This window comes from Thermobia domestica, chromosome 11 (genome assembly GCF_964235325.1).
Source record: "Thermobia domestica chromosome 11, izTheDome1.hap1.1, whole genome shotgun sequence".
NCBI lineage: Eukaryota > Metazoa > Arthropoda > Insecta > Zygentoma > Lepismatidae > Thermobia > Thermobia domestica.
The window spans coordinates 236919860-236939129 of record NC_137464.1 but is presented as its reverse complement, the minus strand read 5'-3'; the positions used below and the strand labels follow the sequence as shown (position 1 = coordinate 236939129).

The 19270-nt window shown below is 37.3% G+C and overlaps 1 protein-coding gene across 1 annotated transcript in view; it reads right to left on the bottom strand.

Moving 5' to 3' along the window:
- Positions 1 to 9087: 9087 nt before the first annotated feature.
- The window catches only part of raptor (regulatory associated protein of MTOR complex 1), a 95830-nt gene continuing 85647 nt past the window's right edge, over positions 9088 to 19270 (bottom strand). Inside the window, exons 24-25 of the mRNA XM_081731831.1 lie at positions 15741 to 15857; positions 9088 to 11530 (exon numbers count right to left, since the gene is read on the bottom strand). Coding sequence (XP_081587957.1) covers positions 11335 to 11530; positions 15741 to 15857 — 313 coding nt within the window. The 3' untranslated portion in view covers positions 9088 to 11334. The remainder of the gene's footprint in view (positions 11531 to 15740; positions 15858 to 19270) is intronic.

The window sequence follows — 19270 nt, the reverse complement described above, 5'->3', positions numbered from 1 at the left end:
TGTTAAGGAAATTCGCTCCTAATTATTATTTTTTTTTACAGGGTGTTCCAAAAGTGACGGAAGTGCAAGATGAATAAATTGAGGCTCGCAGTGCGATAAAATTCCTGCATTTGAAGAGTAATAATGCCAGACAAATTCATGACGAGATGAAGGCTGTGTATGGCGATGATTGTACACCTTATGACACCATTGTAAAGAAACTGGTCATATGACCCTCACAGACGACCCAAGACCTGGAACACTATCCCTAACGGACGATACGGCCACTGTGAAGAAAGTGGAGTGTTTAATCCTCGGAGATAGACGTGTAACCATCCAAACGACTGAGACTGGTCTCAGTTATAGTGTGTGGGAAATTATCCATGACGAAATTCACATGTCCAAGGTATCTGAGCACTGGGTTCCTAGTTTGCTGACACCTTTTCAGAAGCACCAACTCATTCATCTCAAATTGCTGTCGACAAAGCAAGGGCGTGTGGCTTCCAGGTATTGCAGCATCCGCCTTATTTTCCCGACCTCGCACCCAGTGACTTACTTTTTCTTATTAATCCAATGTTCTCGGGATTGCTGCCAGAGTGAGTGTTGCTGTGCTGAGCTTTCGTTACCATACAGTGGCAACATCTTCAGAGCTATGTGTTGGAGTGTGCTGGTCGTACAATTTATATTGTTGTGTTTAAGAATCGCTGTGTTTCTATTGGTTGTTTTTGTTGGCCAATGGCGTGCTCTGATTTTGCTGATGGAAACTGCTCTCTGATTGGCTGATGGTTCTTTTCGTACTGAGAAGCTGGATCCAGATGTCAGGTAGATGATAACCTTCGTCTCTGTTGATGGATGGCTTGTATGTACGGATGAATAGAAATTCATGTATTTTCCTGTCCCAGAACTGTTTGCTTTTCTTTAGTACTTCAATTTGGTCCCACATGGCCGTTTCTAGCGCTTTGTGTTCAAACAGCAGCATACAGCTAGAAACAGCAACATACAAACCTACAGTATTCTACAGATATGTAGACGACACATTCGTCATATGGCCCCATGGCAGACAGAAACTCGACGAATTCCTGCAGCATCTGAATTCTAGTTCACAATGGAAACAGAAACAGAAGGAAGACTCCCGTTCCTGGACGTACTCGTATACAAGAAATCAGATGGAAGTCTAGGCCATTCAATCTACAGGAAACCCACGCACACTGATCTCTACCTCGATGCGACCAGTTTTCATCATCCTGCACAGAAGATGGGGGTGTTAAATACTCTAATACACAGAGCATACCAAATAGCAGATCCAGATAATATAAGCACAGAACTGTCTCACCTGGAAACGGTATTCAAATTCAACGGATATTAGTCGAAACAGATCAAGACAGCCATAAGAAAATACAGTAGCAGAAGTTGCACCACAAAAGAGGACAACACGGCAGACAAGGAAAATATTGCAGTTATTCCATATATGGGAAAAACCTCCAACCAACTAGCAAGACTATTGAAGAAATTCAACATCAAGACTGTACACTGCCCTCCACCGAAGATCAGGAGTTTACTACCAACTGCAAAAGATTCATTGGGATTAAAGACACCAGGCATCTATAGGATCACCTGTGAATGTAACGCCACTTACATAGGTGAAACGGGAAGGAACATTGAAGACAGAATGAAAGAACACCAGCGACACACCAGACTTAAACAACCTGAAAAATCTGCAATAGCCGAACACTGCATACAATACAATCATATGGCCATGTGGGACCAAATTGAAGTACTAAAGAAAAGCAAACAGTTCTGGGACAGGAAAATACATGAATCTCTATTCATCCGTACATACAAGCCATCCATCAACAGAGACGAAGGTTATCATCTACCTGACATCTGGATCCAGCTTCTCAGTACGAAAAGAACCATCAGCCAATCAGAGAGCAGTTTCCACCAGCAAAATCAGAGCACGCCATTGGCCAACAAAAACAACCAATAGAAACACAGCGATTCTTAAACACAACAATATAAATTGTACGACCAGCACACTCCAACACATAGCTCTGAAGATGTTGCCGCTGTATGGTAACGAAAGCTCAGCACAGCAGCACTCACTCTGGCAGCAATCCCGAGAACATTGGATTAATAGTAGACGCCAGCAAAGCTTCAAGATCATATTACTTTTTCTTGTTTCCCCAAATGAAGAATTCGTTGCGTGGTAGCTATTTTGACAACACATATGACGTCATTCATGAGGTGGAAGAGTGGTGCAGACTTCTACAATGATTGTATTCATAAAGTGAAGGAACGCTGGAAGAAGTGTGTAAATCTGGGTGGTGACTACATAGAGAAGGGTTAACAATACATATCACAACAATCTCTGTATCCTGATTTTTTTACTATGATAATTAAAAATTTACGATACCCTCTCATATGTTGTCCTTCTGGTACATATTGTGACGGTGTATAATTACGCAAGTCTTATTTTTAAATAATTCGTTTTCGCATTGTATTCATAAATGGGCTCTTGAAAATGATCAAGGATAAATATAAAGATGCAGACGAAAAGTATCAACAGGAAGATATTTCTAACTACATCCTTTGTAATGTAGAAGCAGAAAACTATTTTTGAGATGTAATCTGGTAGAATTATTATTTTTTTCTAAAATGATTTATTTAATAACCTTATTACGGTTTCTGTATCCTCTCCTTCCATATTAACAAGTAATTATTTCCTGGACATAACAATATTGACTCGGGACATGACATTCCTGTTTGCTTTTATGCAGAATTGGCTGGTTTAAACCAGCTATTTTTTTTTTTCAAAAAAACCAACTGGTTTAAACCAAAAAACAAAAAAAAGTTCGTAAAAGTATGTTTGTAAAATCTTCATGAACACACATTTGTGAGTTATCACGTTTCACTCCCGTATATTATTCGTATTATATTCTGACCTAAATTCCTCATTCATTACTCAAAAAGATTATACTACAAAAGCAATTTTTTTTATATAAGTTTATAAATGTTTATTTTGTGATTTTTTGTAGTTGTTATTATTGTTATGTAATTGCAATCGAATAAAAATTCTAAATATTGTTTCGTTTCAATGTTTACTATTGATAAAATACATCGAAAATGCCGTACTTTGTGTGTGTGGAGGGGAGTCATACAGACCCCACGAGAGGCATTTAGTGAAATAAGTATCTTTGGTATCTATTTATGTATAAATGAGTCTGAGCCAAAGTGGACTCAAATAATTCGTATCTTTATTCACTTTTCTGATTGATATGATTGTCGGTGTATTTCGTTAATTTGGACCAATAAAAGTCGTTGTTAACTAAGTTGAACTAAATTAGTTCTTCTGTACTCCGTAGTACTTTGAAATTGTTCATATGTAATTCTGTGTAATGGTTTCACTTGTGCAACTGTTTATTTTTTTGTCCTTCTGAAATGCCTCTTGACAGTTATATTAAGAAGTATGTAAAGATCAGTACGACGTATTTTTTTTTTTATCAGGATTCCTTCGTGAGTGAGTCGGCAGACGTATTGCATTTGTGGCCAATTAGTCCTGGTCCTGAGTTCAAATGGAGGACAATTTCTCTCGGATGTAACTCGAGAAGCGGTTTTTATTCCGCTTTAAGCTTATGTGACCCCTTCCAGCATAACCCGGTTGTTGCATAATAACACCAAGGCGAAACAAACTTAATTCTGTGCATATATGATATGAATATATAGAGCAAATTGTTTAAACCAAAAAAACCGTTTTTTCTTTTTGGTTTTTTTAATAAAAACCATGGTTTTTGCCAACCCTGCTTTTATGTTGTCTATACTGTAGCTATTACGCCGATTTTAATAGTGCAAGCCCATCTGTTTCTCTACTAATACAAGATAAATATGTTTTTCATTGTTTTAAATTCCGTAATTTCATTTCCTGAACCCATTATACGTGAATTCTAGACGTGAAGTATTAGTGAATTAAAGGTAGTTGTTAATCTCACAATTTAGTTTTAAAAGTAATTAATCCTTCTTATAAAAGGCAAACATGACTGGGTCACGGTAGTTCCTAATAGTTTTCAATCACGACAATAGTTGTCGCTAGCGTGCAGGTAATTTGGTCACTATCGTTAAGATTTGATTCCAATTTAAAAATTGCATTCTTTCAATTTATTTCAAAATTGTGTAACCGCACTTAGATCTGAACATTAATATTTGTGTAACCGCAAGTTAGTTGGTGGCAAACTTAAAAAACTCAAAAAATACTCAGTTTGCTTCTCCATATTCTTGTAATTTGTTCAAAAAATTGGATTAACCGTCGAATTTCGAACAGTCTATAAGAATTTGGAGCAGCAAGAAGTCAGTACTTTTGAGTTTATTGATAAGATTGTTCTTCAAGCACTTCACGTTATAATGAAAACAGGATTTCACTCAAAAACTTGTTTCATATGTTTTATGATAAATTTAATACTGCTATAACTTTTTAACCTTTCAATTTCACTTAATTTTCAACACCTTATTCTAAGAGGAGACAACGAAGAAAATGTAATAAAACTTACTACACTATTCCATCTCCATTAAGGGGGAAGACTACTAAATATTTTTCAAAGCTATCATTTTTCTTTTGCCTGTTTTTCGTAAGTAAAAAGAGATAATGAAATTTAATTTACCACAATAATAGATAATGTTATTCCACACCCGAAAATACGAATCGGACGAATTTTCAGTGTTGCCATCCACAGAATTACAGTGTAACCAGAATTTGAATTACCCAAAAATCTAGGTTAAGGTAGCGACTGGAAAAATGAACTCAACGGTAATTGATGACTTATCATGCTAACTTTGTTCCTTGTTAACTACTTTTTAAATAATATTCGTATTTATTTTGTAATAACTTTTGTAAGTTATTACTAGGGGCACGAGTTTTTCGCACTAAAAATTTGAAAATTTCGTTTTTCATATTTCGCGTTTTGTCGTATTTTCCAAATAAAGTTTGCATTTTGTAGCTCTTGTGGAAAAGATATTCCCTGACATTTTTATAGCTGTTCCTTCTATTCATAGATCACTACAGAAATAAACCATTAATTGACTGAATATTTCACTTGACATTGTAAATTTCCCTTATAGAAAATAATATTTTTTAAAAACAAACTGAATGAAAGTCAGTAACTAAACTTACTAAGAGTAAGAAAGTTTTGTTGTCTTCTGAAACACATAGGGACAAGTTACATTTAAGCATTAAACATAAGCGTGTTACATATTTCCACATTTTCTTCCTTCATTGTTGTACGTTTGTCACTTATCACCAGCCAATAATTGAGAAAAAAAAATTGCATTACTCGTTGGAAGCTACACTTATGTAAGTGCATTTACAACAAATTTCAAACAATCATTACTTCGGAATTTCTGTCCATTCAAAATGTTCATTACATTGCACTTTCCAGATGAATCACTTGTCAAGAGTTCATAGGGCACTTTGTAAAACACCAAATACGGTACTTCATAATCTGATGTTTGCATTTTTTTAAAAATTAAGGCCAATTTTTAAAAGAACTTCCTTAACGCAACAATGCCTGGTTCACTACCACATGCAATTACAGAAGGATCAAGTAGCTTTCCCAAAGTTTCCCAAGAGGAGACTTCTATAGTTTTGGAGTCTCCTCTTTGCGAAGAAAGCTTTAAGAATGATCTTTATGCACATTTTTTAAAAGTCGCATTCAACACTAGCCCTCTTTTTACTTGGTAACATACGTAAGTGTGCTTTAGGTTGCTTTTTTTTCTTTCTTTCTTCACCAAAGAGGCCCTGCAACATGTTCCCTGTCCGAATCACCCAAAATGCACCGTTCATGCCACGTTCTGCCGTTTCGACAGCGGAAAGCTGTCATTTCCAAATTAATGAAAACGTATTTTTAAAATTTCGCATAATATCGCGTATTGTTAGAAATTTCGAGCAAAACTGCCAATTTCGCATTTTATCGCGCAACGGAAACCAATGAAAATATACACAGAATATCATAAAACGCCAAGAAACTGAAAATTACTTAATTCTGACGCATTTCGTTTTATCGCGCATTGCGAAAAACTCGTGCCTCTACTTATTACAAAATAAATACAATTATTATTTTAAAAGTGTTAACAAAGAACCAAGAAAAATATGTTAGCTTTTGAAAAATATTTAGTAGTCTACCCCCCTTAACCATGGAAGGTGAGCAAACTCTCAATACAAAAAAAAAAATCTACTATACGAGATATGATCAAAGAATACGGGGAACAATTTTATTGGAAACAAAAGTAATGAGCTTACATGGAACTTGCTTTAATCTCCTTCAAAGTGCTGTCCTTGACTAGCAATATACTTATCTCAACGTTGAATCCATGACTGAAAGAATTTCTAGGAGGCTTCCTTTGGAAGGGCGTTCAGCTGCTGTCGTGGCTCTCTCAATGTGAGGAATGGTGTCAAAACGTTTTCCTTTAAGCACGGTTTTAATTTTTGGGAAGAGCCAGAAGTCGCATGGTGCTAAATCTGGTGAATAAGGTGGGAGTGAACAGACAGGAATATTTTTTCGGCTAAAAACTCGCGAATCAAAAACCAGGTGTGGCACGGCGCGTTTTCGTCATGAAGAAGAAAGCTATTTGTCCATTTAATCGGCGGTTAAAATGCTTTTCACGGACCCATACGAAATGTTTAGTTCTTCGGAAAGCTCTCGAATATATATATATATATATATATTATGTCGAAGGACGCCGATTAAATGGAAATCGAGAGCTTTCAACCAACTCCTTGCTCGTTTTCAACCGACTCCTTGCCGCTTTTGAATCCTCATACCCCCTGTGAAGTCTCCAATGCCACTGCTTCATCGTCATATCCTAATTTTGATATTTCGTGATCGTCTTTGGCATTTTTTTGCGCTTTAGAACAAAAAATGTTGGCGCGCGACAGACATTCTTAACATGCCCTCACTCTTCTGCCTCTGGAAGCCAACTTGATACTGACTATACGAAAGGTTTAGGCTACCGGGCTTACTACTTGGAATGGATACAACCTCGATAGATAGCAGTGTGCAACTACCATACTTTTCGATCACACCTTACAGGGGTGCCCACAAGGGGGGGGGGGGGGGGCTATGACGCAAAGTGCGTCATTGAAATATTTGGGGGGGGGGTTAAAAATCTGTATAAATATGTTTGAGGGGGCGTAAAAATGAATGGAAAAGAAGATATTTTTCATGGAAAAACACCTACGGGTAGACAATTGGGGGGGGGGGGTGCGTCATGGACATAAGGAAGGGTGGGCACCACTGCACCTTATATTTTCATTCGACCATTTTACACAATTATAATTTTGTGTGTGATCCTGATAACTTCCGTATAAGTTCTTGGATTTTTATGAAACTGATTTTTTTTTTTTCCTGCAGAGGGTTGAAATCCAAGAAAAATACTAAGAGGTGAAGATAAACCTCACATTCAATCGCCAATGTGGTCCATGGGCAACGTAAAGACTCATTCTACATTCTATAGCCTGAATAAGATAAAGAAAGTGGTATGGCCAGCTCCTCGCTCTTTCTGTTTCTTAATTTCAGAGAAGTTGGATGAACCTCTGACCTGCATTTGGACGACGGTAAAATAATTCCGTATTCCTTTTACTTCATTTATTTTCTTCATTCTTTTGTTAGTTTAAAATATAGGAATCCGCTTGGTCAGATTTCAGGGTTCTTGGCATCTTTGGACATATTAGCCCGTCAGGTTTGAGGGGTGACGTCCCTCGCCGATCACACTATCCGAGGAAAAAGAAGGAAGCGGCCTGGCACCCGTACTTTAGGTATCATCCCGGCATTTCTCTGGTGTGAATGAGGGTTGTCCTGAAAAAGCTTATACACTTTCTCGACCGAGTATCCTCACCGGAAATCGAACCCGGAACCGCTCGCTTGTCAGATTTCACTTTCAGTATTTGATTGGTGTATCGACGGAAGTAGGATGTAAATTTAATCAAGGTTACTTACACTGCAATCGCCATCTACGTGTTTAAAAAGACAGCATGATGTTAAGTGACTACATAATTAAAAACGATGGAAGGTATCAGCATACTCATGACTAAATACTATATAAAGTAGTCTAAAATACTTGAACAGTTTGGAGGCCACACATTTAATTGTAAGTGTTAAAAATACAATCTCCATTAGCAAAAATAAAATCTTCGAGTTTAACGTCTCACGATTATGCCCTTTAGGCTAAGGGAGACGATGGAATGAGAAACCAGAAGAGAACGGGAGTACCCTGAGAAAATCCACGAGCACGATGTTGTCCACCACAAACTTACTTGTCCGGGGATCGAACCAGAGACCCCACACACCAGAGGTAAGCGCTCTACCACTGAGCCACCGTTCATATTATTTATTTATTTATTTAACAATTACCAGATACAGCTCTGAGGTCATTTTATACTGGATATCTAACAATAATAATAATAACAACAATAATGAAAGGATTTGGGAAGGTATCAGCCAGGACCTGTTTTATTAGGTACCATCCCGGCATTTGCCTGGTAGGATTGAAGGAAACCCTGGAAAACCCCAATCAGGATGGTCGGCAGCGGGAATCGAACCCGCGACCTCCCGAATGCGAAGCCAACGCTCTACCACTTGAGCTACTTCGCTCGGTTAATTAGTGAATTATAGTTATTTTCCACTTTTCGATTCTTTCTGTGTACTAAATAAAAACACAATTTTTTTGTTTCAAACTTTAACAGTTTTATTATACAGCCATATTTATTTTTGTTTTTGAACAGAAGGCTATGGCAACAAAGTCCACACTGATTGTGAAGATCCTGCTCTGCAGTGTTCCAACGTCTTCATTACTACATTATGTTTGTACACACTAATTACATTATTGGTTCAAAATATTACAATTTGTACAAGTACTGTATACTGTCAATATTGAAATGGAAATGTACATGTGAAATGGTGAGATGCAATTAACTATTTATTACCTTCATCATAATGGATAAATGGCATTAACAACATTTTTGCCTGTAGTTAAAGACAAAGAAACAAAACTTAACTCTACCTTAAAGCTCACTATTCACTAATGCATAATTGCTGAAGCTTTTCAACAAGAAAAAAATTCTAATAAACATAAAACTTTTTCTTTTAATCTGAAAGACTATGTCGCATGAATAAATATGTACATACATACATATAATCTCCCCGCATCGAAATATATGTATCTTCTGGACCTCTTCGCAATTAAAGGATTTTTCTTCTTCTTCTGTAACTTCTTTTCTTTTTTTTTATGATTCGCGGTCAACCATATAAAATTTACTCAAAAATACTCAGGAAGAGCAGTACATTCAGAAAAACACTGGCTTTAATTTGTTATTAAATTTCTATTAGTGTGTGCGCTTATAATGGCGTGCAAAACCGCCTTCCTTTTATTTTACGCAAAATTGAGGAAAACTTTTGCACAACCCTGCTACACACGGACAAAAGCAGTATCGTTTTATTCATTAGGAATTTTAGCAAAATATAAAAGGGGGGAAAACAAAATCATTGCATTGAATGTCAAAACAAGCAGGTCACACAGAAATAGCTTAAATAGTGCTATGTTGTTTCTAGCAAATGTAATTATTATTAAATGTATATTCTCTACTATTTAACAACAGTATCTCACTATAGATTCTCAAATATGTACATCAAAGTAGAAAAAGAATGCTCCTTTACGTCTCTTCGCTAACCTCTCACTTATTTAATTAATGGGTAACAAAGATATTGAAGAATATGAAAAATGTACAAAGTACGCCATATAGTATCTACAAAATGTTATTAAATACAATAACAACAGTTTCCAAACTTTTGTTCGAGACCAGAATTTTGGATGTGCAGTTTATGACGTCATAAGCATTGGACACACAAATTTATACACTACATGAATAATCTTGAAAACAATTACTGATTCATGTAAAAGCATTTTACAGGTATTACAAAGCAACAAATGAGGTGTTAAAATAACACAAAATGACTACCACTTTAGCGTGTTTCTTGTGAGTTAAATTAACATCAAGGACAATCGCGCTCCGAGTACATTACAAATAACTAGTAACTGGCATTGAGAATTTTCATTGGTTTTTATTGTTTGGTATGAGCAAAGCTTTACGCAATATATTTGGCATTTATACCAAGAAACGAGTAACGTACTATGTTTTCTGTAATCGGTCACAAAAATAGTTTTGTAAGCCTGTGAATTGTCTGACAACACTTACATGAGTAGCAGTTCTGCCATCTGTTGTTCTTATGTGCTAGGACCACAATAAATAAGAACACCAGATGGCAGAATTGCTATTCATATTAATTGTTGTCAAACAATTCACAGGCTTACAAAACTGCTTTGTGACCGATTACAGAAAACATAGTACGTTACTCGGTATAAATAGCAAATATACTGCGTAAAGCTTTCTCATTGCAAGCAATAAGATCCAATTCAAATTCTCACTGATAAGTACTAGTTCCTTCTGGTATGTTCGGAAGGCGATCTTTGGTGTTAAATTAACACACAAGTAACACGCTAAAGTGGTAGTCATGTTGTGTTGTTTTAACACCTCATTTTTTGCTGTGTAGTATTTACAGAAAGCTATTAAATAAAATATATAACAGTTTCCAAACTTTTGTTATAGACCAGAATTTTGGGCGCGAGATTTATGACGTCAAAATTGTTGAACATACGAATTTATACACAACACGAATGACCTTGAAAGCAATTACTGTTTTATATAAGAGCATTTTACAGATACTATACGGCTCGCTTTTTAAATTTTTTATGCTCTTTATTGTCATAAAAATTATTCACTGGAACTCAAGAAGCTGGGAGTAAGCTTAGCGAAAAGACTTAAGATAGCTTTTGCACTCACACACATTAAACATATAGAAATTAATGTACACAATGTAGCAAAGATAACTTCTACTTGTACGTGCTTCAAAGTATAAAAAAACAAAATACAAATTCTTCAATAACGAGGCATCAAGGCTACATCGAGAACTGGCACTTTTATTATTGTTATTAAAGTTAACTGCAAGAGAGAGAGAAAAATCACTCAATAAACGGCAAACTGCAAGCATCTGTTTATTATATTCTAATAAAGAAGTTTATCAATTGCAATATCGTTCTTGACGTCTCGCTACTGAAAATGCATTGTATGCCCCACAGATTTTTATTGAGATTCCCTTACTTTGTAAGAAGCTACTTCTGAATGACCTGCTGAATAAGGAAATCCATTTTCTCTGTATGCATTCATTGTAACAGACCCGATTTTTTTTCTTTTCTTTCATTAGTCATCCGTCCAATATTACTTTTATCTCCGTTGCCTATCCATGTCTCTTAATATCACCTTTTTTGTTCAATGGAATAAACACTAACGTAGTTGTCCATACTTCCGGCACCTAAGCACACTTTATGCGGATGGAAGTTAAGGCAACTGACAGGTCCTATTCTCTGACCCATAAAGCCATCGTGATACTTGATTACATTCAGTGTGCTTCCATTCATGTTGTAGACGCTGATGAAAGGATTCACCGATCCACTGCAAGAAAACAGCATTAAATTCGTTTTCTAATTCACAAATACATAGTAAAACTTGAATATATATTTTTAAATATAGTTGGCCGTACTGATACAGAAAGCTTTATCATCATTCGCCCTCATGAATCTTTATTAGTAAACAATTATACGTTTAGAAAAAAATACCCCTGATTTTTTTTTTTTTTTTTTTTTTTTTTTTTTTTTTTTTTTTTTTTTTTACTGCTGTAAGCTCTAACATTTTCATAATTCTTCTGTCTTTCTCAGCGGCTGTGAAACTCGCACTGTAAACTTGAAACACATCCTATGATAAAACAATGCCATCTTGCTTATTTAAAAAAAAACCTACTACGCCAATAAGATACTGCCTTCTTCAGCACATCTCTATAAGCGGTTATAGCAGGGCCAACAAGAGATGGTTTCTGAAGTGTCTTACCACATGCAGAGGGAAAATGCAGCCCCTATTTTGGTGATAGTACTACCAACCATGGTCAGGGCCAACAAGAGATGGTCTCTGAAGTGTCTTACCACATGCAGAGGGAAAATGCAGCCCTTATTTTGGTGATAGTACTACCAACCATGGTCAGGGCCAACAAGAGATGGTCTCTGAAATGTCTTACCACATGCAGAGGGAAAATGCAGCCCCTATTTTGGTGATAGTACTACCAACCATGGTCAGGGCCAACAAGAGATGGTCTCTGAAGTGTCTTACCACATGCAGAGGGAAAATGCAGCCCTTATTTTGGTGATAGTACTACCAACCATGGTCAGGGCCAACAAGAGATGGTCTCTGAAATGTCTTACCACATGCAGAGGGAAAATGCAGCCCCTATTTTGGTGATAGTACTACCAACCATCGTCAGGGCCAACAAGAGATGGTCTCTTAAGTGTCTTACCACATGCAGAGGGAAAATGCAGCCCCTATTTTGGTGATAGTACTACCAACCATGGTCACTCTGTCTTACACCATTAATTAAACTGTCACTACAGATGCATTGAAAAAAGCCTAGACACGTGAGCAGTGGCAACGCCGTTGCGAGCTGTCAGAGACCTCTGGCTGGCTCCTCTACAACATATGTGCCTTTGGCGTGGGAGACCCGGATTCGATTCCCGGTGGGGAGCTCATGTGTATTCCTTTTCCCATGTCATATTTTTCTCTCCTATTTTAATCCTTCTTACCTTACCACTAAAGATGGAACTAGCTTGTCCTGATACGTTTGGGGAACATTTAGTTTTCACAAGGGAGGATTTATTGGTAAGTAACCAATTTTTTTGTTAATTTGAATCATCCTCTCATGCGCCTGCAGAATTTTATTTTATTTTATTTATTTATTTATTTATTTTTAATAATTGAAAATGAGCAAGAATATTTTATAATAATAGTCTAGATAACGTATTCGAATTAATATAATGTTTACCTTTTCAAACTGTATAAGCTATATATACTTAAGATTCTCAACTGTACTATGTTACGAAATTAACTTGATTTCTCATCCATCTTTATTGGACTAATGATGAATCTAAGAGGACCACAAGTGCAGACCTCGACTGCGGATCACAGTTTGAGATATGCTGACGTAAGCCATACGTTACAGAACATTTTATATCCTACACTTAAAAACTACTTCGGAATATGATTTCTGTTTCCACAATTTGGGCCCACAAGCAGGTCTCATTTTTGTCCCATGTTTAGTGCCAAGTCAGTTATAAACATCTCTACACAAACATTACATACGGTGTTACGTGCTTCTGTACTAATTTATTATAACGCAAACGACACCCAGTATTTCTTTGAAATGGCCAAGACACACAAAATCAAAATATGTATCTAAAGAAACCATATCACTGAAGTGTGGTGTAGTACAAGTTCTGTATCATCGAAAATCATGCAGTCTTACTACTCTGCAGAAATAAACAGTAAATTCACAAAACATGGAAATTATCTCTTCTTTAGAACTGACAAAAAAAAAGTAGAATAAATTTACAAGATAAGAAACTGTAAAATTTAGTCTGTTTGCATCCCCATCTCCCTTTTGTTGTACCATACAAGTAGTTACTATTTCAGTTTGCCACTGTGTAAACACTCATTGTGACATAAGCTGTTTGTATCCTGCTTGCAGCATACAATGTATTTTCTGGAGAGACCTTTGCACAGTGGAACCGAAACGTACCATAATATATGATTAATTTATTCACAACTATTTATTAAACTTTATCCTCTATTATCTTAACACTTCTTTCAGGTAGGTTCAATATTAAAACGAAGTGAGTTTTGTTTTATACTTTGAAACTATGGCAAACTTCCGAACAGAGTTGGCTGGTTTAAACCAGCTATTTTTTTTCAAAAAAAAAAAAAAAGTTTAAACCAAAAAACAAAAATTGTTCATAAAAGTGTAAATGTTCGTAAAATCTTGATGAGCACACATTTGTGGGCTATCACGTTTTACTCCCGTACAATATTCGTATTATATTCAGACCTAAATTCCCCAATCATTATTCAAAGAGATTATACTACAAAAGTAACTTTTTAAAAAATTTATGAATGCTCCTTTTGGGATTTTTTATAGTTCATTATTATTTTTATGCAATTGCAATAAAAAAAATTCTAAATATTGTTTCATTTTAATAATGTTTACTATTGATATATAAAATACATCGAAATGCCGTATTGGGATGGGGGGGGGGGGGGGAAGCTTATACAAACCCCACGAGAGGCATTTATTGAAATCAGAAGTATCTATTTATGTATAAATAGGTCAGAGCCAAAATGGACTCAAATAATTCATATCTTTATTCACTTTTCTTACTAATATGTAAATTAAGTCGTAGTATTTCTCTAATTTGGACTAACAAAAGTCATAGTGAACTAACTTTGGACTGAATTAGTTCTTCTGTACTCTGCAGTATTTTGAAATTGTCCATATGTAATTATGTACAATGGCATCACTTCTGCAACTGTTTATCTTTTTGTCCTTCTGAAATGATTCGTGACAATTATATTAACAAATATATAAAGGTCAATACAACGTATTTTTATCAGAAGTCCTTCATGAGTGAGTCGGCAGACGTATCGCATTTGTGGCCAATTAGTCCCGGTTTCGAGTCCAAATGGAGGACAATTTCTCTCGAATGTAAGCCGAAAAGCAGTTTGGATTCCGCTTTAAGCTTACTTGACCCCTTTCAGCATTATCCGGTTTTTGCATAATTACACCAAGGCGAAACAAACTTATTTCTGTCAATATGTGATATAAATACATAGAGCAAATTATTTAAACCAAAAAAACCTGTTTTAAACAAAACAAAAAAAGACTTTTTTTTTTAAATAAAAACCATGGTTTTTGCCAACCCTGCTTCCGAATATCCTAATCAGATATATTTATCAATTCCGGCTTTAATAAACGGACAGGGTTGAGGCGAGGACGGAACTTACTCTTAGGACATTGAATCTCTCTCTCTCTCTCTATGGCGATCAATTGTCTATCTGTGCCACTTCCGGTTGGTTTACTACATAAACAACACTAACTTTTCAGTCTTTTTAAATCAATAGCGTACCATCCCAATTAGCATTTCAATTGCAAAGACGTGATAGTGTCTATGCTTTGGGACAGCGGAGATGTAATCCTCACGCATTGTGTTTTAGAAAGCATTACACTGAAGACTGCGTCTTCACAACGTGTTTTAAAGACTAATTCTACCATTCCAAGCAATACGACTCGAAAAGGTTGCTCATGTTTTATTTTATTTTATTTTATTTTATTTATTTATTTATTTATTCATCAGGACACTCCTATCTCACGATCTTTTTCGTAACAACTATTATAAAGTGATGTTTCATGCTTCCTAGCTACCAGACCTCGTTCCTAGAGATCTTTTTCTTTCTTTTTTACTATTTCTAACAATGAAAGACAGCGCTCACTCTCCTGTCCGGCCGCTCTGGCATCAGCGATTTTCCAGTCAAAGCACATCTCTACGGAAGGAGTTGGCGACCACGGAATCATGGCATTCAAGTTGCGAAAAATGTGTACGTTTAAAGGGAGATTCCGTTGAGAAGTGACCCAAGTTTCAACTTCCCTGAGTTAAATAGTCTGTGAAATAATAATAATAATGAAAACAGACTAAATTTTAACGCACCTCGTACTTAGACAAGGACAAGTATTTATTAATGTTATTTTTATTAATGAGTCCTCATTAATATATAATAATGATGCACTTACCAGGCAAATACATTAGCACGTTGGTGAACTGCCATTGCAGTCATACCCTGGGAGGTTTGGCAGGTCGATACCGAAGAATTCTTCCGAAGATCGAAAAATCGAACATCACCAGCAACACTAAAATATAGAATAATTTAAATTATAGTTTTAACTTAAGTTACGTATTACAATTGTGTTATTATGCTTTTATAACAATGATACATTTGTTAATTATACATCATTCTTAAATTGTCTTTCAATTTTTACAACAATTGTGCACTTATTAAAGTTTATATACTACACTTACCATCTTGCCTGGTATATGTGCGGAAACCGGATAACAACGCTTTTTTACCATTGAAAATTCTCATTATCTGTCACGTATATGAAAGCTATTCATATAATAAAAGTGTGTGGGCAATCATTGCATTCGGAAGACCCGCCATGGAATGAAGTAGTCTTGGAAAGGCCGTTAACATATGGCTCCCACGTCATGAGCAGGTAGCAGAGAATAACGCAGCAAATGTTCGTCATGGACAAAAAGGTGATGTGAGTGACCGAGGACAAATTGTGGGGACACGAAGAGCTGGTGCCAATATATCTGTAACAGGCGCAGTTGTGGGATGTTCCAAAACTACAGTATCAAATGGTTGATTGTCGGTCAGGTATCCACCAAACGATCCCACTTGGACCAACCACGTGCGACGGATGCGAGAGATGAGCGATGAGCAGTACAGGCGTGTGACAGTGGAACAACTGGCCGACCAATGCAACAGCGGGCCAATAAAATCAATTTCACCAATGACCATGCGATATACCTGGCATCGATTGGGGTATCACAGCCGTAGACTAACACTGGTACCTACGACAGCACAGCAACATCGAAAATTACAGCTCACATGGGTAAAGGCAACGCGTCACTGGACTATGGATCAATGGAAGAAGTTTGTCTGAAGTGATCAGTTCCGCTTTTTACAAATCGCATGCCAACGAGCTAGTTCGAATCTGGTGTAGACAGCATGAGTCCATGTCTCCGCGTTGCAACGTTGAAGCTCAATAGACCAGAGCCGGTAGTGACACTGTCTGGAGAGCGAACCCCGTCATGACCAGTTCCAAGCTCGTGCTGAAATAGGAGGGATCCTAAGGAACAGAATATCCCCAAATATCCCCACTAAGTAATGGATTTCGTTATATGCACTCCGTCTATCAGCACCTCGAGGATAATTAAAACATCGCTTTACAAAATCAGAGTATTTCCTCATAATATTCTGCTCCAGGCAGGCCTGTATTTAGGTTAAGTGCTATTCTGTGCTTGAGCACAAGGCCTCAGAATTTAGGGGGCGGCAACATTTTGTATTTTTTTTAAATTCACAATAAAGTAATATTTAAAACTAGTGACCCGCAGAGTAACGCGCAAGTGCGAGAAAACATGTTAAAGTGTTTAATACGCTCTAATTACAGAAGTTATTAATTAGCTAGTTTACCTGATTATTTTTATAAAGTCATCTACTCCCATCCCAAGGAGTGAGGATGAACTTGATCATGAAAACTGATACGGTTAAACTCAACGACCTCGAAAACTATGAATTCAACACTAATATCTGTCGTTTTCGATTACTTTTGAAAGTTCACTTCCTCCCTGAGGAGTGGGGTATGACCTTGAAGTTGAATTGGATTGAAACTGTCACTATTCATCTCAGTGACTCCAGAAACTATGAATTCAACTCGTTTTCGGGGGAGTGGAAAATTTTCGAGGGAAGGAGGCAAATTATTTACAGCATATGGGCGCACAATATATAAATACGGGCCTGGCTGCAAGGTAATGGACATAAGTGGAAGTGATGAAGATCTCCAATCGTAGGACGTAAGGCGCCAGCGTTCATGATCATTAGCCTTCCAAAACGGGCCATTAGCATGGCCCACCGGGAGTATATGTGGCACGTCATAACGATAATTTCTTGGATGCTTATGGTACAGGCATTCGCTACCTTTATCAGGGAGGTGCGATTGGTGCCTCCCGAATGGCAATATCCGTCTGGTGTGGTGGTCATAAGCCATTGGTTTTGGTACTGTATGGTGTAGCTCTTTCGTTAAATGATGTAGGTAGGGCATCAATACACTGTTGCCCCTACCGGGAGAGGAAAGCTTTCGGGATACCTCGCAAATGGGCGGATAATGCATGTCCTTGTTTCCGGGAGGTGTAAGTTGGGCGCATGTGTGGTACCTCCGGGCGCACCTTCAATGACCAGTAGGTAGCCAGGGGTCCTGGATTGGGCTGGTCTCTATCCTGCTGTGGTCATCCGTATGATTCGATAACTCGAAGAGCTTCTATATTCCAAGGGGGAAGGGGGGAATGAATTTGCCTTTTAACGCTTGAATGCCAACACTGCTTATGCTGGTAGGCCTCTACTCGTTAGAAAGGCTCCCTCAATCAGTACATATAACTGGGAGACACTAAGACCAGTCTAATGTGTGGTGGTTCGGAGACTAGGGCCGTCATGTCTGATAGAGTTAACCCATTTAAGGAGGGTTGAAATTCAGGCATGACTGGTTTAATCCAATCGTATCTGTGACACGAGAGAAGAGTGTGTGATAATTGAAAATCTTAGTAATCATAGGATCAGCCATAAATGATGAGGGAAGTCCGAAAGCGGGTTAACCGGAGTATAGTAATCACTCACGCTATCTATATCTGAGGAGCGATCTCGTGACATTTCTTATAGCTATTAGTCATCATTCACCAAACTTTGAATGGCGAAAGGTTGTTAAGCTGATCATCTGCACCCGTATTTCAAGGCCGAGCTCCCTGCTACCAGTGCCACATTCCAGCAGAATATCTCAACATGTCATCGGGCTGCGATCATTACAGAGTGGTTGAAGGGATACTGAGTTCTCAACATTATCCTGGTCTCCAAACTCGCCAGACTAACGCCATTTAACATATATAGCACACACTAGAACGTACTGCTAAACGCGCTGCTCCATCTTCTCAAAATATGCACCATTTGGAGGAATTACAACAACAGGCACCGTTGTATTTATCTGACCGTTTGAACAGTGTGATTGTCCAGAAAAGTAGATCAATAAGATATATATATATATGAAGCTTGGCAAAAATAATAATAATAATAATAATAATAATAATAATAATAATAATAATAATAATAATGGGACTGGCAACCCTACCAATAGTATACTTCAAGCATTGGGGAGCGCACGCGCGCAAAGCAACGTTGAACCTTCTAGAAGAGAATGATACACACGAGTTGCCGCTCTCAGTCGGGTTTAGTCTGCGAGCAGCGATTGAAGAAAGAAGTGTCAATCGTGTTACCAGAAGAATGGCAAATGTGATTGCAGGCTGTGTATGGTGCTAGTACGATGCCACCTCGAGTGTTCCGCGAGCGACGCGAAAACGTTGATGATCATGGAAGACCAGGTTGTCCTGTCACAGCAACAACAGAGGAAAATGTGGTAAAAGTGACCGATATCGTCCGGGAGGATTGCAGACTCAGCATTCGAATGACAGCAGACATGATAGGTATCGATAAAAA